At 43.6% G+C, this 27,869-nt stretch overlaps 1 protein-coding gene and 1 long non-coding RNA gene across 4 annotated transcripts in view; one reads left to right on the forward strand and one right to left on the reverse strand.

Moving 5' to 3' along the window:
• Positions 1 to 6,634: 6,634 nt before the first annotated feature.
• On the reverse strand, positions 6,635 to 14,007 carry LOC115649848. Its single transcript, XR_003999945.1, has 3 exons — positions 13,936 to 14,007; positions 12,500 to 12,691; positions 6,635 to 6,992 (listed from the first exon to the last, which is right to left on the reverse strand). It is a non-coding gene; the product is annotated as an uncharacterized LOC115649848 (long non-coding RNA).
• CCDC88C (coiled-coil domain containing 88C) overlaps positions 13,699 to 27,869 on the forward strand; it is a 147,945-nt gene continuing 133,774 nt past the window's right edge. For all 3 annotated transcript variants that reach the window (XR_003999944.1, XM_030558915.1, XM_030558916.1), the window contains exons 1-3: positions 13,699 to 14,337; positions 15,741 to 15,841; positions 26,108 to 26,216. Coding sequence is in view for 2 of the 3 variants with exons in the window: in XM_030558915.1 (XP_030414775.1) it covers positions 14,278 to 14,337; positions 15,741 to 15,841; positions 26,108 to 26,216 (270 nt within the window). In the remaining variant the exon portion in view is untranslated. The remainder of the gene's footprint in view (positions 14,338 to 15,740; positions 15,842 to 26,107; positions 26,217 to 27,869) is intronic.

The following is a 27,869-nucleotide window of genomic DNA, read 5'->3' on the forward strand; positions in this document are numbered from 1 at the left end:
CTCCAAAGCCCCAGCCTTCCAGTACGGATACTTCTCGGCAGTCTCCTACAGTGGAGTACCCATCGAGTAGTGTCTCTAAGTTGCCGTGTGCAGTAATGATGGTTCTTTGAAATGTCTCTCTATGGGTGCTCCACAACCCACCCACCTTCACTCTACTTTGGAGTTCTTGTCTCAGTAGAGAAGGGGGGACTGAGAGGGGTTCAACAGTGTGCTCTGGCTAGCCTCGTGGCAGGGCACAAGGAGAGACAGTGCATGTGCTGGTCCAACTGCTACCAGAGTTCTCCGATCTCCAATGGGTGGACACATGTTGAAGAACTATTGTTACTGTATAAGGTGAGTAACTACTTCAGGGTCATATCAGCTCCAGGTGAATTTTTTTCCATATAAAAATAGCCATACATGAGAACTCCCAAAAGTATTTTTCTGCTAGCACTAAGATCACACTAAAAAGCATAGTCTTAGCTTTCTTATAAACCAACCCAAAGATAGGAGAATTAAAGCTAAGTGGTAACAAAGTAACATCACTCCTATATTATATAGTTTTAAAGCCAAAACAGTCCAGTTTGTCAACTCAAGTTTATCAACTCAAGCTGCAGCCATCTATGAACCAAATTCTGCTCTCATATGTGCACAGCACTACATTTAATTTCAGTTAGAGTTGTATGCATACAAGAGAGTAGAATTTGGCTCTGTGTGTGAACAATAACAAACTTTTGGAGGTCTTTTGTAACAGAGCTAACCTAGTCAAACAAAGTAGTATGATTAAACAATCCTAAATCAACTTGCATTGATCAAGTTTCTGAAAATAAATGTCACTAGCCCTGCATGTACATTGAAAGGGTGTGAATTAGTGGCCCTCTAAGTTACAGTTTTTGATTAGCCTGTAACTGTTTCTCATATAAAGCAGTCAGTTCCCATGATAAAATATTGTGGTGGTTGTAGGAAGAGGAGGAGAACCTGTCATTAATTATGAAGTGATTCCAGTTGTATCACAGAACAGTCTGGTATAGGGCAGCTGTTACTGTGGAGCTTGTGTGATGGTCTTCAGCTCAGCTTTCAACCCTGTTTAAGGGTGATCTGCATTAATCAGCTGTCGTCTCTGTCAGATGACTGGTGCACATTTGATGGAATTGCCTGAGACATACATTAGACTCATGGATTTGATTTGGGGTAAGTGGGAGCAGCATGGAATATGTGCCCAGTTTCCTCTGGGAACCTTTTATGCTTCCCTTAAGGTTCCTCTTAAAGAAGTGTTCAGGGATACACTTTGTGTATGTATATGCTGGGCTGACCCGCAGAGCTTGAAAGCAGGCCAAGCTACACATTTAGTGGTGCCCACTAAAAGCTGGATTTGCTGCCTCCCTGCATGCTTGCATTTGGTCCTGTTTGTCTCAACATCAGCAGACTGATTTGGGCAAGGAAGAGGGAAGTGTATGTGTAGGCTGCCTAGCCTGCCTCTTTTCTGCCAGGTCCTTAGGGGAGGGATTTCCAGATAGTAACCTTGGAGCCTGAGCCCTAAGTTGAAGAAGAGATACATGGGTCAGTCTCTCCTTATGCACCTAGCAGAAGAAAAGAGTCACAGTGACCAGCTCCAAGAATATTCTTTCCAACAAGAACAGTTCATGAGCTGCGACCACTGCACACCCCTATATTTGCATTCTCTTGCACAGCTGCTGTCTATTCATCACTCAGCCCCAACCTTCAGCTCAGTCTGCCTCTGGTGGTAGAACAAGTTGGCAGCTCAGTTTTGCCCTACCCATTTTGTTTTTATTTTAATTACTATAAAAAAATCCAGTAACCTATCTATCTTCTTCCTCCCCCTTTGCCCCCCATCTGATATATAACAGCATGGTGGTTTTAACCACCCAGATCTGTTGCTACCCACCTACTCTCTGAGACTCCTCTTCCCCCACTCAGGCAAGGCAAGGCAGAGCTGTTCTGCAAGCTTTGGGATAAATCAGAGGTGCTCCCTCTGAAGTAGCATTTACAAGCTTGGCAGAGGGAGAATTATGCCCTGACTGCTCCCAGTCAGCAGATCCTTCCACTGCCAATGTACAGGGCTCAGAGGTGGACTGGAAGATTGGGTCCCCACCTTGCCTGAGGAGCTGTGGCTCCATTGCAGAAAAGCCTGAGTTTCTCAGCTTTCGGATGGAGAGTCCAAGGACAAGGAGGAAGCCACTTGGCTAGCTCAGAGAGGAAGTCCCACATCAGACCTGGGCTGGAGGGATAAAACCCCAAAAGGGTCCAAAATCCACTCCCACTACTGAATTGGGTCCTCTGCTCCCATTCCTTCCATTTCATGGTATTCTGCAAATGCCAGAGTCGAGTTCCCCAAAAGGGCAAAAGCTAGCTTTGCCTTCCTGAGGTAGCAATATCGTTAATGAATAAGTGGGGTGAAAATCAGGGAGTAAACAACTCCTCCTCCTCTCCCCTATCCTATCACAGAGGGAGTGTTTGCTGGGTGTTTTTCTCCTAAACGGTCTCAGTACTCTGCAGATTCACTGCCTGTACCTCAGCCTGCAGCATGTCTGGGCTCAGCAGATACCCCTGTTCTTCCTGTGCAGCTAATGGGAATTGTGCCTATCTGGCACTCTGCCAGGGGAAAGGGCTCTGTCAGGCAACTGTGGCATGGGAACTGCCTTTTGAGCATCAGCCATAAACCCTGCTCTGCCAGGGAAAGGATTCTGAAAGATGGGGGAAAGTCTCTGCCTATCCCTCTCCACAGGCTGGCTCCATATTTAAGCCTGAGGAGACTTTCAGGCAGACTGTGACCAGTACAGAAGATGGGAGTGTCAAGCTGTCCTGCAGTGGCTCAAGAGCATGGGTACTAACCTTGAGGCAGACTCTTAGGCAACAGAGCACAAGCCTCAAATTGGCTGAGAGTTCTATGCTTAGATTTCACCAGCTAGTTATCAAGTGTTCACTCCTCAGGCACTGTGACAGCCTTACCATGGAGTCACAGACAGTGCCCTTGGTTACTCCAATCTGTCTTGCCCCAGGTAAGCTTACCTTTGTGATAGCTGGTCTCTTACACCAAACATCACAGCACTAGGTTACTGCCAGTCCCAGAGGCCCAGTCATTTTCCCCAGGTCAGTTGCACCTTAGATCTCATCCTGGAAAACACCACTTGTAGCTAATCCTATAATGAGTTGTGTAAAGATTTATTATATAGGCAAAGGAAATTAGTATTATTTACAATGTGAAAGTAGGCTACCATACAAACAGTCAAATGAGTTCCAGTCTTAACTTTCAAGAAGTAGCAGAAACTTCTATAATAAGCAAGCTCTATATGTCCTTCAGGGCTAACCCAGGCTAAACCCTGGGGATCTCTTGCTTATGCCTAGGAAGCCTTGCCCTTGAGAATCCAAGCAGCATTGAGATACAGTTCCTCTTTGTTCAGGCTTTATATTAATTCCCCTCCTCCCACCCCATCTGCTTTGAGTTGCAAACTTAGCTGATGGGAGGAATTCACTTAGGGTATGGCTACACTTGAAATTTCAAAGTGCTGCCGTGGCAGCGCTTTGAAGTGTGAGTGTAGTCGGAGCACCAGTGCTGGGAGAGAGTTCTCCCGGCCCTGCACGTAAACCACATCCCTTACGGGTGTAGCTTGCAGCGCTGATTACACTGAGGCTTTGCAGCGCTCAGGGGGGTGTTTTTTCACACCCCTGAGCGCGAAAGTTGCAGCGCTGTAAAGTGCCAGTGTAGCCGTGGCCTTACACATCTCATCATGGAGAGAGAGGTTAGGAGGAAGGAGGGAAGAGAGACAGAGCAATCAACCAAGTCTTGTTCTCTAATCCACAATTTTTGTCTGGTGTCGATGGGCCTTTTTTTGTCATGCAGGTCAAACAGCTGTTGGAGACTAGTATTTCACACTAGTTAATGCTTTTCTTTTGTCTGGTGATTTACACACTTACAGAGACTTACAATACAAATGCTCATATAACATCTGTATCCCATATTGTAAAGTAATAAGTGAGATGCAGGCAGCAACTTACAAGTATTCAATAAAGTCTAAACACTAAGAACATTTTTATAATTTTAATACCTATTTTAATATTAACACTACGTATATCTACACTACACAGTTTTGTTGACAAAAGTCAGGTTTCATCAACAAAACAGTTGCTCCTCCTGCTGAAAAAGTGCTCCTCCTGCTGATTTAACTCTCCTGCTACATCAACAGAATAAAACCACCTCAATGAGCGGCATAGAGGTTTTTGTGAAAAAGAGCGACACAGTATCAGTGTAGACACTGTGTTTGCTTATGTTACCCTAAGTGGCCTCAAGGAGGTGTTCCACAATGCCCATCATGACCACTCTGGTAAGCAGTTTCTTCTCTGCTGCCCTCCCACCAGGTACACAGGCATCCATCGCTCCCCCTTTAAAGCCTCAAGAATTTTTGCAATTCCATTTCCTGTTTGCTTGATGTGGACAGCTCACATCGCATCTTCCAAGCTGACTATGGTGGCTTTCTGCAGCAAATAGGCTTCCTTGTGGAGTATACCAGAGTTGTTGGATCTGTTCAGTCTGTGGGGAGAGGAGGCTGTGCAGTCGCAGCTTTGAGCCATAGGATGGTTCAGATGGCTGAGAAGGGCACAATAGGGACATGCAGCAGTGCTGTGCTAAGATCAAGGAGCTGAGGCAAGTGTACCAGAAGGCAAAGGAGGCCAACTGTCACTCTGGTGTGGCACAGAAAACATGCAACTTCTAAAAGGAGCTGCACACCACTCTCAGTGGTGACCCCACCTCTGCTGCCAAGAGCCCTGTGGATACTTTGATGGGGACTGGAGGCAGTGCCCAGGAAGTCAACTCTGAGGGTTAAGTGGTGGACAAGGAGGTTGAGTTGGAGGAGGATGTGGGACAGGCGCCAGGCTTGTCTGGTGGTGTGGTGAGCCAGGACCTCTTTTGTCTCTGGAGGGGTCTAGCCAGTCCCAGCAGTCTGGCTCTAGTATGTCTGAAGCGAGAGTGGAGATCTGGTAAGTATCTTTTTCTTTTTCCTGACAGTTACATAAGGTAGCGGCATCCTTTATTTTGTTACATGGTGCACGTGGGAGAAGGGATCAAAATTAACAACAGTAGATACTGTTTGCATCTGCTTCACACTCCCCTGTGGTGGGGAGGGATAGCTCAGTGGTTTGAGCATTGGCCTGCTAAACCCACGGTTGTGAGTTCAATCCTTGAGGGGGTGTTTTGGGGATTGGTCCTGCTTTGAGCAGGGGATTGGACTAGATGATCTCTTGAAGTCTTTTCCAACCCTAATGATTCTATTCTATGATTCTAGGGGGGGCTCTGCAGAAAAGTTTTTGTTAATACACACTCAGATCTCCCAGGAATCCTCCATAGAGAACACTAGGAAACTTCCCTGCAGATGCTGTGCAATTCTCTGCCGAAGGTTCCTTGGCAGAGCTGCTTTGTTTCTTCTCCCATTACATGACACTTTGTGGCACCAATCGGCAGTTACTTCTGGAGGCACCAAAGTAACACACAGGCGAACATCAAACATCTTCCGTTACCCTCAGTAGTGCGATTTCAGTTTCAGTGCCAGTATTCAGAATAGTATCCCTAGGTGCTTGTACTGATCCCCTTCTGGAAACCCAGACCCTTTGTCCCATCTTGCACAAACACCACCCTTCGCCACCCCCACCCCCTATCCCTGGGCCAAACTCACCATGTTTAGTGCTCTGGCCATGCAGCATGTTTCCCGAGGGAAAGTGAGAAAGAGGTGTATGTAATTTTATGATTCAAGACTGTGAGTGCACCCACAATACTAACTTTGTGTATTGTTTCTTTTGCTTCTGGATGTGCCCTGGAGGGCCAGCTCGTACACGGAGATAGAAACTTGTGGGTTTTCAGGCCAATCTCAGTGTGTTTCAGTGGGACAAGCATGTGACATTCACATACCAACAGTACCCTGCTCACCTCATTCTACCCAAAATGCCAAGACCTTAGAGTTGCTGCAGGAAAGATATAAAAATCCTGCATCTGCTGGCATATTAAGCGTCTGGGAAGCTATTCACAGAAGCCCCTACTGACACTGAGGAAAAGTAGGTTTCCATTTCTCTGTAGAGGCCTCCTTCAGTAGAGAGATGCTACTGGGTTGGTGCCCACATAATTCCTTGCCTTATTATGGGGGGAACTTTCATTACTACTTATTATTCTGCTACATCACTTAAAACTCTGCTTATTTCATCCACTGCTGCTGTGTTTTCTCTGCTTTCCATTAGTGACAACTGAGGAGAGACGTTGTAATATTTCTTTTCTGATAATTTTCTGTTGCCCGGCTTTTCTCCTCATTCAACCCCCCCGATAGTCTGGTAAATGACTAGAACACAAATTGAAATTTTATCTAAAGGAAAACAATTACATGTCTAAGGCTCAAGGTTAACTGATACATTATATCAAGTTATCTTAACACTAATAATCAGTTGCTGCAGTATTTCTACAGCTGTGGAAGAAATTTGGTGGTGGCCTAAACTGCAGAGTGGGGCTTAGTCCTGGAGCCTCCAGCAACAACATTAGGTTGCCTCTGAATTTCACAGAGGGGGCAATTAACCCATTATTAGTGAATGAAGAGAGAGCCTTCTAACAAAAAAAATTATCAGGTAAGAAATTTATCAGTAATGGACCCTAAGGCCCAACCCCCTTCTTTCTCTTTCACACACCTAATGCTGCTATGGATTTAGTTACTCGGTGGTGGACAGAGGATGTTAAAACTCTTCTGTTAGATCCCTGCATGATTGTGACATTTAGGACCTTCTGTGCCTATGGTTAAGAGGGGAACAAGCTTTGGCCCTTACAGAATGTACTCTAAGGAACAATCTGACAATGGCATGAAGTCATCTGAATAGTCTAACAAGTCTTTTCCGTATCCGTTTATTTTTATAATCCCATTCAAAGGAGCCTAAACTGAAACGAAACACTCTCAGTGAGGTAGTCTGTCTTGTCCCGAAATTCTTCAGTTGTCTTCAAGTAGAATCTGTCTGAGACTGCTCTACAATGGAAAGGAAAATGCTAGGTCAGAAAGCCCATAGAGGGTGTGCTAACTAGCTGCAGGGAGCCAGTCCCAGTGCCTAAACTTCCATAAACAATTCTGCTAGTGCACCTCCTCCCAATCCAACAACCTCCCCATATTGTACTATTCCTGGGCATCCTGAATGGAAACTGCCAGTTGTTAGGTAAATTGGTAACCCAGAAAAGCATCCACTAGGTCAGAATTTCCCCAGCTCTGGTCTGTGCATGCTGGTTGCACACAGCAGCGGCTCCAGGCATGCCGCGAATCTGCAGGACCGGGGACCTCCCACAGGCAAGCTGCCAAAGCAGCCTGCCTGCCGTGCTTGGGGCAGCAAAAAAGCTAGAGCCGCCCCTGGTTGCACAGAACTGGTTTCTCCTTATTTCTCGTTGTTAAATTATGTTAAACATGACGAAACATACATTGAAACTTCCCAAGTGTCACTTTTCCACTTAAGCAACTGCTGCCACTGCTCCAGGGGATATTCTGTGATTACAAGTGAGCGTGAAGTTGTGAATTGGAGCATGTGTATCTACCAACTAAAATATTATTCATGTGATGAAAGTTTGAAAATCCCTGTGCTAGACAACAATAAATGGAGAACAACAATTTCATTTGTGCCTAAAATCAGATTTAAAATTAGATTTCCAAAACCAAAAAGAATTAATCCCCTAGATTTTTTGGGGGGGCAGGGGGGAGGGAGGGAACAGGAGTTGTCTTATAGGGCTGAGCCAGCAGACTTGCTGTACAAAGAGCTGTTTCAAGCTTGTAAAAAGATTAAAATACTGTAATAAAAGATTGCTGTAGACACTGGACAGCAAGATATGGGGAATCTCCTGTCAATGCTGCACTAGCAGCTCTTTTCACACTAGTTAATTTAAAATAAATTTTCTTCATTGCTAAGACTCTTAGTTGTGAACAAGAGTGTCATATTTACAAGCAAGTTTCTTAATGACACTCCTAGGCAGAGAGAAATAGAAAACCTACTTTCATTACCATCAATTTAGCTGTCCTGTATTGTAATCTTGTACATTCTGCTATTCCCATCACTCAGGGCCTTACACTTCAGACAACACATGAATGGTGTAGCTTTGTTGATGCTTATAGCTGTTGCCAGGGGACAGTTTGAGAGAGGTGAATTATGCTGCGTACAGTCAGCATAAAGGAACATTTGAAAATGCTTGGACTTAGAAATTTTTTTCTTCTGTAGTGTGTCTGTCTGTCACACAACTATAGCATGATGGTGGTGGGTGCTTTAGAAATGTGTGCAGTAATAATAAATACAGGCAATAATTATGGTCTCTATTTTTAATGGCTTGTATTCTCTTAGCTGCTTAAGGACATTGTTCTGGTGTGTTTTGGTGCTCTGGTAACTAAGTTTTTTGTTCAGAGGCTGAAGTTCAGCATTTGTAATGGAGAGAAATGAGCTTTTTGCCAAATCTTGACAAAAAGATTTAGAAATGAATGTTACAAACCACTAGAAAAATCACATAATACTAACGTGCACACTATTTTCCTTACTGATCTAAGCAGAGAGTGCTGTTATCCATACAAATACTCATGCTTAGACCTAGCTCTGATCACATTCAGATAAACATTTATTTCACTGCCTTTTTGAAAGCAGCAGCACCAGATCCTGTCAGTGGTTTGGACAGGGACAAAAACTTAATTCTTGATAGGTGGGTAGGTGTTGGAGAAGCCAACTGTTGCTTTGGTGAGACAGGATGGGGAAAGTGGGCTGATTATACTATGGTAAGGGAGACAACGAACAGGGAGTAAATATAGGAAAGCAGTGTGTATGGGTGAGGGCTGAGTCAAAAATGTGAGACAGAATCTGTAGCAGGGAGAAGATAAGGGGGGAAAAAATCACATTGGACCAAGGACTCCGAAGGCAGGGGAAGCCTCCGTGTTCCCCAGAATACCTTTATGCACTGAGGATGGGATTTTCAAAAGCACTCAGGATTGACCTAATTTTTGCTCCCACTGAAGTCAATAGGAATTTTATCCTTGACTTTAATAGGAGCAGAGTTAAGCCAAAACTGAGTGCTCTGAAGGACCCCACCCTGAAAATCATGGCTCTGCTCCAGGATAGGAGGTAGAAGTTGGAAAGCAACAAACTTTCCTAGTCATGGGCCCAAAAAACTCATCCCAAAAAACTTTCTAGCCTTTATTTTTTTAATTTTTGTATTTAGACTCTTTAGGCAGGCATCTTTCTTCTTAAGTAGTTTTAGAACACCTCATTCACTTTTGGGTACTAGAGTAATATATATATATTTTTAACGTGTGTGTTTGTGAGTGGGGAGAAACAGTGGAAGAAAAGAATGGAAGCTCATGTTACAAAAATAAAAGGTATCACACTTTCAAAGTGCATCCATTTTTCAAAGCTTATATTTTAATTTGGTTTTTTATCTAAAAGTGCACTCCCCGCAGGTTTTTATCTTGAATTCAGCATAGCTATTTGGTTATTTGACATTTTCATTTACCGATGCTGTACCTTTCTGCATCCACTAGAAAGCATGCTGTGCTTTCCTGTATCCACTAGATGGAACTCATCTCCTTACACAGAGAAGTGAAATCATGGGTGAAATCCTGGGCCCATTGAACTCCCATTTATGGGAGTTTTGCTACTGATTTTACTGAAGCCAAGATTTCACCCACAGCATTTGCTGCTGTGAGGGGCCAAATACTGAATGCAATGGGAGCTGAGGTGCTCAGCACCTTTCAGGAGCAGGCTTTTATTCCCTTGGGGCCTTTAGATCAGCACACACTGATTTTATAATTTGTGATTTATATTGACTTTCTCCACAGCTCCTTTCAATTATCCCACATTCCTAATGCCCAAATCCTATGTTGAGAGACTGCTCTAGCTTAGGACTCTGTGAGAACAGAGGAAAGTGCACTCAAGTCATGACAGGTAAGGATATGTTTACACTTTCAGATGAGGATCTCACACCACTTTACAAACCGGATAATTATCCCCATTTTATAGATGGGGAAGTTACAGCTTAAAGAGATTTAAATGACTTGCCCCAAAGTCACATAGCCAGTCAGTAGCAGAACTGAAAATAGAATCCAAGGTTCTAGACTCCTGGCCCTATGCTTTAGCCAGTTAGATCTTCTTGATCACTGGTCCCCTGCTCTAGCCACTAGAGAACAATCACAAATAAGTGGAGGAACAGACCAGTCAATAGTATGGAAGATCACAGGGTACAAGTTCAATTGTAACAGTCAACCCCTCTAAAACTTGTAGAAAAATTGTTAACCATTACTATTCTGCCTCTTTCTCCATTCTTTCTCATGGTTAGCCTCATAGGTCCCTGAGACACTTAGTAAGGCACACTGATGGGTGTGTGGCCCGCTGTTTTATGACTTTTTTGTTTATTGTTCAGATACCGCTGTTCACTTTTCTCAGGAAAGCTAGAGAGGAAGATATACAGGGATGTAGGCAAGTGACAATTCATGTAGAGCAAGTCTGCCAAGCACCCAAAAGTTCAGGGGTGGTTGTAAAATTTGAACCACTGCTAAATTACAAATGTGTCTCTACTAACCAACCCCTTAGATAGGAAGAGCCCTGAGTTGTGCAGACATCCAAATGCAGATCTGAACTCTGAGGCATGAGCCTATCTTGATTTGCAATAAGATACTACACTTCTTACAGTGGGGAATGGTAGATAAACATGTTTTCCGGGTGGACTGATTTAATGAAGTAGACAGAGCACAGGTTGTTCAAACAGGAAGTGATTTTCAACTTAGTTTACCTAGTCTTTAAATGACAGATGAGTGACTGTGATCAATCCCATGTTGTCTCAGCAACTCTCTCTAACTTGGAGAGAATGTTTTCTTTCCTCCTGTCGTATGGGGCCTAATCTTTTTCCCACTGATGTCAAGGAGATTTTTGCCATTGACTTTTACAAGAAACAGGCCCCTGGGGATCAAGGATCTACTTACCTACCTATAATTATGAGCCACTAAAACCCAACTTAAATGATATGAACAAGACACTACAATTAACACTGACTTCTATCATTTAGCAGTAGATGTTTTACAAACTGTACAGCTATATTGTTCAAACCAGCTGATATTTTCCTTGGACAAAGTGGGAAAAGTGCAGAAAATAATTTAAATGGTATCTTTATTGAGGTATTCTCTCCTACTTGCTTACCTCTGCTAATGTACTTGACCCCTCTAAAATACCCAAAAATAAAAACAGTCTCTGACCTAGAGAGCTTAGTGTCTAAACAATAAAAAGATAGGCTGTACTAGGAAAACCAGTGATGGAGAGGCTGATAAAGAGGTTAAATAAAATACTACATATGTGAAAAACAAATGTAGTAATCTCTATCTAGATGCTAAAATTTTGCATACAGTGGTTTCATTTCAACTCTTGAGAACCAATGAATGGGACAGATTTTATTGTAACTATCAAAATGCCTACTAGCAATTTGTTGAATTTGATAGGACCATCATGCAGCATGTTAAATTATCTGCATTTTTTATAGCTCAAATAAGCTAAATTCTGTCTGAAAGAATATAATTCCCACTTCCTTTTTCCAAGACTATATTTTGGCATCCATATCCCAATATACAAAATATTTACTACTGTCAAATGCTGCAAGTGTTGTTAAAGAATACAACTAGTAGAGTGTAACCAGAATTAACCACCTGATTTTGTATGTATTTAAAAAATAGACATGCTGTAGTTTATGCTTCTCACTTGTCTGACTGTGCGTCAAGATTTCTCCTTTTCCCTCTTCTGTTTTTTGCTTCCTTCAGTATCTTTGACACAAAGTAATACATTTTAAAACACCGTTGGGTTTCCTTTGTTTTAGCCCACTTAAACACATCTCAGTAGCTTTGAGAGTCTTCATTTTGCTTTTTCAAAATATATCCATTAATTTAATAATATGTTGCACTTATATTGCCTTCCACCTAAAGCACTTTATAAATGTTAATTAACTGCACAATTTTTTTGTCAGTAAGGAGTTAGCAGCCCTAGTTAAGGTCTGATCTAAAGCCCCCTGGAGGCGATTAGTCTTTTCACTGACTTCAGTGGGCTTTAGATCAGACTCACACGTGGAGAAATTAAAGCACAGAGAGATTAAGTAACTTTACTAAGGTTACCCAAAAAGTCTGCAGCAGCCTTTTGAATCTAGAGCTCGAGTCCCATTTCAATGTCTTAACTGCATGACTGTCTTGCCTCCCTTTCAACCTCTGTTACAATAGAAGAGAGGTTCATGCAATAGTGTATACTAATTTTGGGGACCACACAGAGAAACCACAGTCCACCATTGAGTGTTTTTCTATGCCATTGCATTTTGGGGCAGAGAGGGACCTAATTTTATTTTTGTGGGGTTTTTTTTTCCCAAGGAATTTTATGTGAGTGTATGAATAAGAGTTATGGTCATTTACATGGGGACAAATAGAAGTGATGATCGAGTTGTAGCTAATTTGGGTACTACTGAAAAGAACACAAGAAGTCCCCACCCTACCTGTTGTATTTTGCGGTGCTGCTTGGAAACCTATCTTCAGAAAACTAGTTTTGGAGGGCTGCAGAGGTTGAATGACTCAGTTACTCATTCTAGGTGTCTTTCAGCCAATCGTGTATAGATCAACACGGACTGGCTTCAGCAACCTGCTGCTCTTCCTCTCAGACCGGACATGGTGCAGACTTGGCAGCTGAGCTGATGAAAGAAGGGGAGGAGGGATGTATGCAGCTATCAGAATTTACAAGGAGAACTAACCCCGTGCATGGCTCATATAAATACCACAGCCTCCCCACTGCCATCCTTTGGTTAAGGGATGAGGGAAAGTCAGAGACAATAAGCAGAGCCCTCCGAAAACGAGAGAACGTGGAACTGAACGAAAGAGATCACTGAATCTAGTCATCCGCTCCCATTGAAGTTCAAAATTAGTAGAGCTCCGAGGTTAAACGGAAGGATTTGGGTACTGTGTCTAAACGGTCACTTGCCCAACCGCCTTCCCTCGGCTTTGGGAAGCCCTGGGCATGAGTTCATGTTTAAACACAAGCGGGCTAGTACTGGGGTCATGCTAGCAATGGCTATTAGCATAGACGAAAAACATCCTGCAGGTCAAAGGAGGTTTCTCTCTCTTTCTCTCTCTCCATTCCTCCCCTCGCCCCCCTTCATTGTCTTTTAGTTTTATGCGTTTCTAGATCCGCCCTGTTCAATACTCGGAAAACAAGAATTGGTTTTCAATACCGATCTCTGGGCACTGACTGATACCTCTGCCTTCGGCACGGGTAACTGCTCCCACACGCTGAGTTAAGGGAGCGTGGTGGACACACTGGGAGCCATCTGCAGGCAGGTTCCCCCGCGGGCATCACCCCCCTCCCCAGGAGCAGCCCGGATTCTTCCCCCGGGCGCGCAGACGAGCCAGGCCCCCACGCGCCACCCGTCCGCGTCCCAGCTAGCGCCGGCATGCACCTCCCCACCGCGCCGCAGTGACCAGCCTGCCGCCTCTCGCCCCACCACCTCAGCCGCCCCTCCTAGGGTTCGTTCAGCTCCAAAGTAACAGCAAGCTTAACTGACACCAAAAAAAAGCCAGCGGCAGCTCCCATTGGTCAGGTTCAGTCCATTCTCCAGCCTGCCATTTGCAGCCGGCGATGCCTGTCAAAGTTCCTCCTTACCGTCCCCTCCCACCCCCTGTCTAATTGCGGGTGCAGGGACTTTCCTAGTTGCTACAGGTAGTCGTGAAGCGAGGGGCGCTGCATCGCTTGCTCTGCTACAAGGGGCTCCGCGTTGCCTGGCCTCTCTGGAGCGCAGGGGAGTTTCTAGGCCGTGCTCTTTTATTATTATTAATGCACCCAGCTTCCCCGCACGCCCCTTCCTCGCGCTGACAATGCTGCGGCGAGGCGCGTGATTCCTTTGACTCCGCTTCAGAACCCGCTGCTGCCGCGCCGACTAACCTGCCGCCGTGGAGTTGTGCGGAGTGGGAGCGTCTTGCCGGGACACCGCAACCCGCTGGGGGAGTGACTAGCGAGCCCTTGCCAGGAGCGGGGGCGGAGGGACCGGTCTGCAGCCGAGGGGCTCCGATCCCTGGCGGGGCAGCCTGGCGAGCGGACTCGCAGCCAGAGGGGGCGGCCCCGCGCACCGCGTGCCCTCAGGGGAAGCGGGGATGGACCTCGCATTGTTCCTCTGCTAAGCAACTCCTGCGGGGCGCTGGCGCCGCGGAACATGGGCTCTTCGCCTTTGTCTCCCGAGTGAGCGAGCCCTTCGCACGCCGCCTTTGTGAGCCGAGCCCCGCGAACATGGACGTGACCATTTCCGAGCTCATGGAGCTCTTCCTGCAGAGCCCTTTGGTGACCTGGGTAAGTGGCGCCTCATTGTTACGGGTTCTGGGACGTGTGTTGGGGAGGGGCTGTCCGCTCCCCCGCGCCCCGGGGAGCACCTGGCCGCCTGCCCCGAGGGGCTGGGGACAGGTTGGCTTCCCGCTGCGCACACACCCCCAACGCTGCTTTTTGATTCTTAAAAACAACTTCATGCAGAGATCTCTTGGCCAGGCTGAATTATCCCCACCTTGGCGGCTGGCAGGGGGACAGGTGTATGGGTCCTTGTTATTTTAAATAATATCAGCTGTCTATTCCAGTTACAAAGTAGCTCTATTTTTCAACTTTAAATAAAGCTGCAGCATATGTGTCTGCGACCAGTCCGGGGGTCTGCTAGCGATCTGCCTGCAAAACAAAAAGAAACTTTCCTCTCTGAGAGCTAGCGAGTTGTTAGGTGCTGCTCACAATAGGTCCATAGAAGAAAAGTGATTTTGACCTAGGAGGGCGGGGGGACTATCTTGAAAAGAGGAATTCAGTTATGCTGTTGCTACTTACCTGCTGTTTGGAAGCTTGAATGCTAGGCCCAAAGCAAAAATACCTTCCAGGATATGATTGTCACATGAACCATAGATAAGTGTTGTGAGATCAGTAATTGGGATGAATCTTTTCCGGAATCTGAAAAAGAACTGTGTGACTCTGAAATGGGGAGCGTTAAACCACACCTTTGGAATGGAGAATGAGAATGGAGCCTGGATGGTATAAATCTTGCCCTGGTACAATTAGAGCAAGGAACTTTCTTTCTATGAATTTGACATCCACCTCTGGTTGGGAATCTGTCTCAATCTTTTAATTTAAATGTGAACAATGTTGTCAAATAGGCCTGGGCACCCTCATCCAAAAATATTGGTCCCTGTGGGTGATCAGAGTCACTGAATAAGAACCACTGCCCTTTGCTTTTATGACACAGGTACACAGTTCTTGCTGGAGGAAGAAAAAAATGTGTAAGCAGCGAGAACAAGGTTGTGAAGAAGCTTGAGTCAAATTCATAGATTCCAAGGCCGGAAGGGACCCTTGTGATCATCTAGTCTGACCTCCTGTGTAACATAGGCCAGAGATTGTCTCCAGAATAATTTCTAGAGCAGATCTTTTAGAAAAACATCCAATCCTGATTTAAATTCAATGCTGGTGTAAACAAGTCTAGCACTGTTGAAATCAACGGTTTTACAGCAGGGCTGCTTCCCTCCCCTTATGTCAGAAAGCCTATTTGCAGATGAGTCTTCTGTGTTTAGAAGATGTGCAGGGATAGTTTGGCTACTCAGTTTGTAATTGCTTTGGCAGGAGTGGGGTTGGAGGCAGTTTCTAGTGAGACTTGGGACAAGTGCAATTTTAAGTTCTGTAAGAAAATTGTGATGGATTATTAAAATATCTGCTGTGTTTTCTGACAGGTGAAGACGTTTGGCCCGTTAGGGAATGAAAATGAAGATAAATTGACTATGTATATGGATCTGGTAGATGGTGTGTTTCTGAACAAAATCATGTTGCAAATGTAAGTAATCTTTTAAGGGATCATGAAAACTGCTTAGTGTTACATGATCCAACTTTAAATTACTGTAATTGAGTTGACTTGTATTTAAATGTATACTGGAAATCAATACTTTTGAATAGACAGGTCAGTTTCCTGACATGCAGATTGCCTTATTATTGGTGAATGAATTGTGTCTTCCCATTGAAGGTGAAGTGTGTGTTACTGTTGTTTCACAGGCATTAAAGCATTTCAGTCTTCTCTATAATTGATAGCGAGTTGATTGGAAAACAGGTGCATGGCGAGAAGAAAATCTTTTGCAATATTTTTCCCTAGGTTGAGAGGGGGATTGGTGTTTTGTTTGTTTGTTTGTTTTGTTTTTTTAATTTCCTGAATTTGAAATTGACCACACAAAAAAGTTGACTCAGGTTTAAAATGGACTTAAAAATGCCCTGATCCATTCGTTAATTGTTTGTGTATCCCCCTGTGATGGCACATTTCATCATCTCTGGAGAAATGAAAAAGCCTTATCACGTGAAACTTTACTGTAGTTAGTGTGTCACACTTGCGTAGAAGGGCTGAAGTATCGATGTTCAAATATAAAGTTTCACTGTGTTCATGTAGTTCAGTAAAATACTTTTTCATTTGGGTGATGTGTTTGTCACGGACCACTGCAGATAGAACTAAGACATTTATAAATAGTTTAATGTGAAATAGAAAACAGTTACCTTAATCTAGCTGGTTTTTTTTCTTACATTTAAGTAAGCTCTTAGTAAAAAGTTTCTACGTTAATCTAGTTTTGACCACATCCTTTCCTGTTGCTGAATTTATCATATGCAGATTCTGTTTCATATGGATTTGCATTTGGCTTTAAACATAATGGACATATTTAAGATGAAGAATTTATGTGGAAAAGTTTTTTTGATTTAACTGTTAAAGGTGGAATTTTCAAAAGCACTTAATAAGGGTCTAATTCTGCTCCCATTGAATGAAGTTTCTTGACATTTTACCATAGATTTCAATGTATTCAGATCTAGGCCAACCCTGAACACTTTTGAAAAGCCTGCTGTAGATGATTAACTTGTCACTGGGAGCTTACTGTGCAAGTATTTTCTGAAAAGTGACTTTGTAAAGGTGGTATCTTGAGTCTGGCTTCTTACCCCCAAGATATCGAGTCCAGTATCCTGTCTCTGATGGTGGCCAGCTCCACGTGCAATCTGCAAAGTGAAACTGAATTCTTTCTGGTTTGTGCATTACCAGCAATAAAGATTCTGTAAATGGAATTTAGCTAACAATTAACACAAGCCAAGGTCGATTCCAGAGCACTCCCTCTGAGGTGTATTGTTTCTGCAGCGTTAACTGAAGTGGTTTAAAAAAAAAAAGTGTGTGTGTGGGGAGGATGGGGATAAAATTTTACATGACCTATGACTCTGGTTACAGAAAGGCCATGTTTCTTTTTTAAATAGCATTTCTAAAATCAGGGTTCCAAGCATCAATATTTAGATCCAAATCTAAACTTCCTCAGTGTATAGAAGTGGAAGGGGGTTTTACATCATGTCCATCTTTTCTTAAAGTACTTCTCCATGCCAGACAAAGTTACAGCTGTAGTGAGGCTGCTATGGAATTAACTAACTAGAATTAATTAATGTATGGACACTGTTGGGAAAAAAAATTTTTTAGAAGACCTCGTACATCCAAAGAGAGAGTACCTAACAAAAATGGTGCTATCTTGGTGTCTATTTACAACAAAGAAATATGAGCAACTGAGTTTTTCTTTTAATGATAGAACTGTAGAAGATCACTGTGTCTCATAATAATGAATCCAAAAGTGCTTTGCTGACTAAAATTATATGTGCATATATATATATACAGAGAGAGAGAGAGAGAGTGTTTACATCACCTCATCAGCCATTGAAATGCCACCACCTCTAGAGAGGAACATAACTGTTCTACAGTGTACAAAAATTTAACAGTGTTTTGGAGCAAGAAGTGAACAATAAAATCCAATTGAAATTGCAGGTGGGAAGGAATCAGGTTAACTGTAATTATGCTATTGGAGTTTGGTCAGGATACCATACTCTGGCGAAAAATGCCGTGGGATCTTTAATGACCAAAAGCATTCAAGAGCTTAGTCTTACATCTCTCCCAAAAGACAACTCTGCCAGCAGCACCATGGAAAATGCAGGGGGGGCGGGAAGCACTAACACAGGAGTAATGGAGTAAGAAACTCCCATTAGATTAAACACAAGCAGACAGGGCTTTACTTTTTCCTTTTTTTCAGATGGCTTTGGCAGTGCTTCTGGTGGTGTCTTGGGATCAAAGAAACCAAAACTTTTCTATTGAGAGGCCAAGATTATTTAACTAAGGAACCAGCACTACAGTATTTATGTACACCCAACCCAGCAAGGTGCTGAAGAGAGCTACTGTCCATGACCTTCACTCTTTGTTCGCCAATCTTTAGAATGTGCAATGCAATTACTGCTTGCCTGTAAATCAGGAGAGTCTTTCTAAATGTGTTTCTGCCCCACAAAGTTTTCAGAATAGAAAAACAAATGTGTCTCAGAAATGCTCACTCAGCAGTTCTTCAGGTTCCATGTAAGGTTGACTTTAAATGCTTGTGTCTTACTGAAACTGTGCTTGTCAGGGTCCTTGATAAATCAGATAGTATATTATGTGCCATATTAAAATAACGTTGGTGCTCTGAAGGTGGAGTGTAGTAAAGAGCTCTTAGACAACTATCTGACCAATCAGGTGTTCTCTTCTTGTCAGTCCTACTTGAAATTGTTTCGCCTGAGGAATATCCTGTTGACAGAGTTGTTTGAACACACACAGCACAGGCATATGACTTCACACCTAAATGACAGTTTGAGTTTTAGGTTTGGATTTTTTTATGGTCTCATGTGATTGAAACCCTTATTGTTTAGCTGCAGCAAAACAGATGTCTCTAAATGGGAATCGGTGAAGCTGGTATTTGTATTACTTCCCCTCCCCTCACCCGTGACCAAAACTTTGTTTTGAGTTGCGGGGGCTGGTGCTGTAGGTGTTTCGTTGTTAAAATACTTTATTTCTGTCCTGCTGTCAAGTGAGGTTTAATGTCCGATCATTGCTGAAAGGAATCCAGTGGCTCTATTAAGTGGCGTGGTTAAACTTGGTGAGCTTTGCTTGCTGGCAAAACATAGGGCTTTGACTGTGTGCGGTGCTGTGCAGGCTTCATTCACACAAGCAGACCAATGATTTCTAAATACGGTAGGCTGGATTAGGCCCTACACACCATCTGGCATGCTGGTGTGGGTGCAGAAGGGCCGTGCTCCAGCCAGAACCCCCAGGAGGCATTTTGGATGGCTTAGTCAGATCAGCATGGCAACTGCACCACCCTCAGAGGGAGGTGCAGTGCAGGCTGCCATTCTTTTTGCCTGTCCAGGTCTGCTGGCTGTGCGAAATGGGGGAGGGGGAGTGAGGGCTGGCAAGTGGCCTGCTGCCACCCTGTCCTTTTTAGACAGCTAGAGTTCAAAGAGACTCAGAAATGAGCTGAGCCTCAGGCATGCTAAACTTTGCAAGGAGGGACAATAGGCCTCCTTACACACTCATGCAGGTGATAGTTACATATTGAGTCAGACTGTGGCCAACATCCAGTGTTAATGTCTCTACATTTTTAGATACTGCTAAACAGGATAAATCTTTTTGTTGTTGATGGTTTCTTCCTTCTGTATTCTGACACAATTGACTCTGACCTAAGCATGGATATGGCACAGTTGCATGTCTGTACATAGTATCCCTTATGAGCAAATGATACAATATTTTTTTAGTGGGGTGCTAAAATAATACAGGTATCCATAGTGAAACTATGATAGTACTAGAACGTCTGGATTTCTTGTGGGTGCATTTGTATCAAATTAATACACTGTTCTACAGCACATTTCAAAGTTTTTCAGACTCTGCTGCATACAGTTTTGTGTCACTTCTGGTATGAAAATGACACAAATCTGACTGTCTTGAGCACAGTGATTACATTGGGGCAGGAATATCTGTTAGTGTAAGCAAATATTTAATGCTTAACCCCCTAGCTTTTTATGATGGAGTGTTTTTATTGGGAAATGGTGGATGTATATACACAAGGAGCCCTAAATATTTGTGTATTGACTTGTTAAACAATAAGTTACACTCCTAGACTGGAACATATCTGACAGGAATAAAGTGACAAAATAACTGACAGGAATAAATCTGACAAAATCAACATTTTTTTGCAACTCCTAAATGAAAATATCTGTGAACTTTGCTTGGAATTGTCATGGTTTATAATAACAACCTGTCTTCTGTGATCTCAGTATATGTGATAGGAGTAACCAATACAATAATGGATGCAGCAAGCAGCCATGTATACATGAGGGTTACATTATTTGGAAGCATATTTCTTGTAATATTTTTAAATATTTGAATATTTATTTTACAGGCAGTTTAGGACCCAATTCTACTCTCATTGGCTTTTAGTCTGTTAGATACGAAAGAAGAGGAAGCTGATATTCAGGTGGCAATTAGACTAAACAAAGTCCCCTTCTGTTGCTTGTTTTCCATTAGTGAATTACTTCCAGGAACAAAGTGCAGGCAAAATAATTATAGGACATTGGGACTGCAGGATAGTTCTTCCCAAACCAACTTTTATCTCTGACAAAATCAGCCCAGAGGCAATAGAATACTAATAACCCTTGGTACATTTGATTATCCATGATATTTGATAATTCGCTGGCCCTGTTTGAGGGCTTCCCACTGACTTGTAATGGTTTATCTGACGGCTAGCTCTCTGAGCTCTTCTCAAGCACAGTTACCCAGTATTAGCAGTGCAAAGCATTTGACCATCAAGACCCACCCGCGTCCTCCAAAAAAAAAAAATTTGGATTTTTTTTAATTAATAATTTTGCTGTCCTTTTATTTGCCTTCTATTGTTTTTTAAACTTTGGGTTATACTCAACTCATGGTTTTTCTCTGCAGTCATGAGGGCTAAAAACATACCTTCTCTTTAGAAATGAAAGTTGAGATTCTCATGCACTCATATGGAGCAGGGGCTTTAAGGAAAATGTTGAATAGGGAGGTACTCATGAGATTTAGTTCAGGGGTCTCAAACTCATTCATAGTGGGGAGCATATTTTAATATGAAGATTCTTTTGAGCTGTCGCCTCCACTTGCATAATATCCCTGTTAGTTTTCTGTGTAATCTAAGTATGATATATTTCTAGTTTCTTTTAATACAATTCAATAATGTCTAACTCTTAGAGATCTTCTCATTGAGAGCTCTCAAAAGGCTTTACAAAGGGAGGTCAATATCATTATCCCCATTTTACAAATGGAGAAACTGAGACCAGTGAGTTACCCAAAGTTGCCTAACAGGCTAGTGGCTGAGCTGAGAGTGCTTAGAGTTTAGAAGCTGGAAACAAGGAGGAGAGCCAGTATCAGTCCATAGGCCATGGTTTGAGACTCTTTGTCTCAGTTTAATTAAAGGAAAAAGATATTCCTGTAAATTTGAAGCTTGCTTCTTATTGCACAGCTTACCCAGTGTCTTTTGATTTTGTTGAACCCTGTTCCCACTCCTTGACTTTGCTCCCCCTATTCTTTGCTATTACAGAGTGAGTTGTACCCTGTTTTGTGTTGTTTTGAGTAGCTTCCTCTCTCTTTCCCTACACTGAGTTCTGTTCTTTTGCTTCTCCCCTAGATTTCTGGTATCTTCTTCTCTCTCACTCTGTGTTTTTGTCTTCATTTATCTTCTCCTTTCCCCAAACATCCTTCCTCTCACTTCCCAGACCCACATCTTCCAACATACCCACCTGTCCTGCATGTGTCCATATGCAACCACGCATTCACAGGCTGATTTCTGGTTCCCCCAGTTAAAGAGAAGTGGGGAGATGCCACTCTGCTGAAGATACAGGCATGTCCCCTGGATCACAATGGTCCTGTCTTTCTAATGTCTAAAAGGAGCGGCTGCCCCCTGTGTTGCTGTGATTCCACAGTTGCTCCCTTCCCTTACCAGCCAGGCAGTCACCCCACCCCCGTCTCTGCTCCCCTACATCACTTAGCGCATTCATGCTTGCCCCATCCCCGCTAGCCTGGGGCAAGTGGATTTTTAAATCCTGGTGAGTGAGGTAGAGATAGCAGCAATCCAATCTGTTCCCTTTGCATTATGCTGCCCACTCACACTAGATAGAAAATCAAATATAGAAAACATATTGTAAACACTTATTTAAAAATATTGTAATGAAGTATCAGTTTTTCTTGCAGAAAAGCTGAATGCCTGGAACACCTGGGATTCATAAATAGGTTCTCATCCAAGTACTAACTGGGCCAAGATGCCTTTAAGTTACAGAATTGTGTAAGACCAAGCAAACCAGGACCCGTAAAATAATCTGCTTTTCAGAAACCAGCCATTGACTCAACGAGCAACTTGCCATGACTCACATAACTTACTGATCTCCTATTGCACATGTGCATCTCCAGTATCAGTATCTGAATTTGTTATACAGTGAGCATTAACATTTCATAAAGTGCTTCTGTGGTGACAAGTTGAAAAGCATTTCTGTTTCAGGGAAAGGAGCTGCTTACCTCACCTCATGCATAAGATCCTATGCTGCTTAGGAAGTTTATAAAGTTGCTGTACACATGGTCTCACTTATCCCAGTCTGTCCTATTGGGCAACAAATTGTACATGATTGTGGTCTGTATACTGACTAGCAGCTGTGAGCTTTCAGGGCATTGCACAGTGCCCCTTTCTGACATTAAACAAACCTGCCTACTTATGCAATTTCTTCAAACATCTGTAACATAATGTTCAGACAATAGTTTATTTTCAAAAAGGCACTTGGCCTCCATCTCAGGTGGAGATGATGGAACTGCTTAAATAACACCATTTACTCCTGTCTGGCTCCACAGGCAGATCAACAAGCCTCGTGGTCAATGATATTAAAGGCTGCCCTGGGCAAACTCATTATTGTCATTAAAAGTCATAGTGGCAGTTGAAGAAGTTTTTTTTTCCTCACGCCCTGATCCTGCAAACACTTATGGATGTGAATAATCCCAATGATTTCAGTGGGGCTACTTGTATGTGTAAAATTAAGTGGCTGTATGGGTGTATGTTTTGCAATTTCTGGGCAGTAAAGGGGGTGTGATTTTTTTTTTCCCCAAAGTTGTCTAAATGATTTAGGAGCAAAAGTCCCATTAAAAGTCAATCGATCTTGTGCTCCTGAGTCACTTAGGTGCTTTTGAAAATCTCACGCTGGGCCTAAAACTGCCCTATCTAGGAATATTCAAAAGAAACACCAGTTCTATGCCATGGCCAGTTATGTGCCTTCAGTGGGTTGGGTGTGTTTTCTTCTCATGGGTTTTTTTATTAATCAAACTTTTAAAGTCAGCATATTTTCCAGCCCCATCATCATTCCTAGTATGTTCCAGTGATAGATTTGTGAGAGAAGCAACTATCAAAAATATTTCCTTTAGTTAAAGTATGGCAGCAGGTGCCAAATGGAACGGCCAAAACCAACATCTCTTCTTTCTGGATCTAGACTTTGGGCTAATGGGCTGTAGTATTAGACAGCGGCACCGCTATGTAGTGCATGAATGGATTGGTTCATGTGGAACCTGGAGGACTTTGAACTACCACTTCTGTTTGGTCAACTTCTCTTTACTGTTTGTTCGCTTCTCTGTGTATTGTAATGACTTTAATCACAAAGTAAATCACTAAGTATCCAGTATCCATCAGAATCGGACTCTCTACTAGTATTCTTTAAAGCATTCCCCATACAGGCTGCCCTAACAAGGACCTGCAGAGGCCAAACCCAGGTTCCCCTTTCAAATCTTGCACATGTCTTGTGCTGTTGCACTGCTGGCTGATCTGTCTCACTAGTTACTTGTATAACCCCATCACCATAGTATTTGAGCACTGGTTTCAGTAACAATGGCAAGTTAATCTCATGGCTGCAAACTACAACAAAAATGAGACGGTTCAAGTAAAGGTGATAGTATGGCATTTGTGTTGAAGTCCTATGTTTTTCTTGTGCGTTAAAACTGCAGTCAGTGTGCCAAATATTACTGCTTCTGTAAGAGTGGATGAAGAGGAGTCTTGCCCATTTAGGCCAGTGGCAAATTTACCACTTTGTACCTCAGTGCATTTAAAATCACCAACTGCACATGCGTATAGGTATCAAGTCTAATAGCAAAGCAGGATTTTGGCCATCTCTTGAGTGGGAGAGACACTCTGTGATGTCTACACATATCACCCACGTTCAGTGCAAAGATGAATTGACGTGGTTATGCTTAAAAACACACACATACTCTTAACTGCTTACAGTACTTGTGTAAACTTTGACAAACAGTCACACTGTATGTCAGTTCCCCTTTAATTCATCTGTCAACACCAAAATTCAGTGTTTCCTCTGGAAGAGTTGTTAATGACTAGATTAACTGCCAAAGCAGAGTCCTGGATGCAGATGCCAGTATTGGTTAGGTGTCAACTGATAACACTCTGAACTAGGGGATTGACTGATCACAAGTTTTTCAGATACCTTTTAAGGTACATTGATGTGTTTAACTTCCATACAGATACCCTTAATCATTTGGGGCTTTTCTTTACCTGAGAAACAGTCATTTCAGCTCACCCTTGAGATTCAATTGTAGTCACTTCCTTTAAAACAAAGAAAACTTCTAGCCTCCTAATCTCCCCCCCCCCAATCCCGATTAGTTGCTCTCTTGCACGCGCATGCACCTTTATATATATATCTTCCAATAGTTCCTAGAAGCATGGGCGGCAAGTTTTATGGGCCTCTGGTGCCAGGGCTCCAGCAATATTCAGCCCCAGGGGGCCCAGCTCTACCAATGTTTGGGGCTGGGTCTCTCCCCCCAGCCCCGCCTGCTGCCCCCACACTCCTCTCCCAAGTGTTCCCCGACCCTACTGGCTGCCCCCACACACCTCCTCAGGCCCCGGAGCATCCCTGCCTCTCCCCTGCAAGTCCACACTGACTCTGCTCTGCTGGCTTCCAGCATCAACTGCCACCACAAGGTCCTAGTTCCCCCACCCACTAGTAGCAGGGCAGGCTACTCTTCTGTCTTGGACCCTTCCCTTTTCCGGCGGGACCTATCACCAGCACAGGGCAAGGGGCAGCCCTATCTCCCACCCTCAGTGAGGCTACAGTGAGGGGCAGCAGCAGGGGAGGAGGTGCACATGTGATGGCAGCCTCCCCCTGGCACTCACCACAGGGGAGGCAAGGGGGCTTTCTGGACCTGAGGGGGGCCCTAGAAGCACATGCAGTGACACTGATGCGAGGTGAGTGTGCTGCTGTGGGGGGGCTTCCCCAGAGCTCACTGCTGCCGGCAGGAAGAGGGCTGGGGGCGTCTTCCTCTCTGGCCCCAGCCCCGGGGCAGCTTTCCTACACCCCAAACACATCCCCAGCCCTGCCCCACCCCAGAGCCCACACCCCCAGCCAGAGCCCTCACCCCCACACATCCAAACCCTCTGCCCTAGCCCTGAGCCTCTCCAACTCCCCCCCAGAGTCTGCATCCTGCACCCTAATACCCAACCCAGGGCCTGCACTCCAGACCTCCCCTGCCACCCAAACTCCCTCCCAGAGCCCAACCTCTCACCCCTTCTGCACCCAAATTCCCTCCCAGAGCCTGCACCCTGCCTGTACCCCAATCCCCTGCCCCAGCCTGGGCCTGCACCCCAGACCTCCTCCCGCTACCCAAACTTCCTCCCAGAGCCTTAGGCAGATGTGGGGGTAGAGTATGGCGGGGGGCAGGTTCTAGGCACCACCAAAATTTCTACAAACCTGCCACCCTTGCCTGGAAGCCCCAGTCAGGATCTGGGCCCCAGTGTGCTAGACACTGAACACTCTTAAAATATAAGACAGGGCTTCAATTTAATTAGGCAAGACAGAAAATGGCCTGTGTCTGAATGAGATTTCCTTGCAACAGAGACGGTCTAACTATATGTATGATGCATACCCCTTGCTCTGGGAGTGCATAGTGGTTGTAGGATGCTGTTGCTTAGAAATGAGGGAGTCTCTTGAATCGCCACATAGGGTCACCTAAAATGTGTTATGCAGAGTGGTATGTGGAGGGGTTCCAAACTCTCTCCCTCCCTTTCATTGCATGGCTGCAAAGGGAAAATTAAGTTGTTCTGTAAGTTTGTATTAATTGTACTGAAATATTCAAATGCTTAAGAGTCCTCCTTGTACTGCATTATTGTAGTGTGACAGGATAGAGCTGATGCATGCCCAGTCTTTAACATTGGGTTTTCCCTTTTTTTTCTTCTAGAGATCCACGGCCGACAAACCAACGTGTCAACAAGCACGTCGATAATGATGTCAACCTCCGAATCCAAAACCTGACCATCTTAGTCAGAAACATCAAGATTTACTATCAGGTGTGCCTTCTGCTCTTACTGGTGTCTGCCAAGAGTTGTGGTCTTTCCGCTAGCACAGGAATTAGTAATCTGTTAAAGAAAACTGCCACAGGAAATGAAGAGGATATTGTGTTCATGTAAAAGCATTTTCAGCCATCATTGCCAGCACTTTGAAATACAGATAGAGCTAACTTTTCTAGCCTTCATGGCCCATCAGCAGATTTTAAAAAGGAAGGAAAAAACTGAGTTTGAAGGATATGATAGCACTTTGATTAGCTGTGTCGATATTCAAGTCTTCTGCAGGATCTATGAAATAGGACTAATGTCTGAGGATATAAAACGTGTTTAAAACAAGTAGCATTGCTTTCACCCCTAGAGACATCTTGAAATGCCAAGGAGTATTAAAATGTTCCTGTACATACATATTGTGTTTAAATAAGTCCCATGAAAGATTGACCACATCAACTCCCATTCCCAGATTCTTCTCATCCACCTGCATCTCTTCTAGCCATATGCTGTACACTAGAGGCTGCTGGGTGGAATGTTGCATCTCTTGAGAGTGTGGGAGAATAATGGTACTTCATTAACTTTAATTACAGTTCTGTGGCTTGATGCCACTAAAGTAGAGAGAGAACCCAAAATATTACTGCCACCAATTGCTATCTCTGCTACAGAGCTTGCTAAAGAAAGTCTGAGAGGAATTCATGCAGAAGAAAGTAAAATAGAACCGATGACTTTTAAATGCAAGTTGTGGCAGCATGTCAGGAGAGTAGATTGTGTAGTTTTTTGATCTGAGGTGGTATGTTGGCATTTTATATATTTTTGAAGACAACAAACGTATGGCTCAATGATTTAGCATTGTAGGTATTGCTGGAATGGGTCGTCATTCACTTAAAAAAATAACTTTAATTGTCCCATTGAGTTCTCTACTCGAGCAGGGAAATCCCATTTCCTCAATCTTTCAACATAACAGGATGGGATTTCCTTGTCTGTCTTTGTTATTGCTTACTCAGCACCATAGATCTGTATGAAGTTTTACAGACATCAGAAGACAGAGACAGACAAGGTGGATGAGGTACATTTATTTTTTTTTTATTTTTTTCCCCCCGTTTTATTGGACCAACTTTTGTTGGTGAGACAGACAAGCTTTTGAACCACCCAGATTCTTCTTCAACTTGTCTGTCTCACCAGCAGAAGTTGATCTTATACAAGATATTACCTCACTCACCTTATCTCTCTAATATCCCGGGACCGACATTTCTACAACTATGCTACATACAACATCAGAAGACACAGTCCTTTCTTCACAAAGTTTGGAATCCAAAAGCCTGATCCTTCGTTTGCTGAGAACCCTAGGCATTTAGTCTCACTCATGGAAGTTCAGCACCTTGCAGCAGATGATCAGGCCCTTTGTTAGACAATGTATGAACAGGGGCTAGAATATGGGAGAAAATAAATGTGATTCAGAAGTACGGGACCTGGCTTGTTTAGTGTCTTGTTGGTTCTGCGCTGTTGGGTTTTTTTTAATATAATCTAATCCTGCCAGGCACTACAGTAATACAAATAATAAGAAAGTGTGTTATAAGGTAACAGCGAGCAAGAGCTGTGGCTGGAGATGGGAGGCATAATAATAAGACTCTGGCCATATTCCAGAAAAATCATTCTAGACCATTA

The sequence above is a fragment of the Gopherus evgoodei genome, chromosome 4 (assembly GCF_007399415.2).
Source record: "Gopherus evgoodei ecotype Sinaloan lineage chromosome 4, rGopEvg1_v1.p, whole genome shotgun sequence".
Classification (NCBI taxonomy): Eukaryota; Metazoa; Chordata; order Testudines; family Testudinidae; genus Gopherus; species Gopherus evgoodei.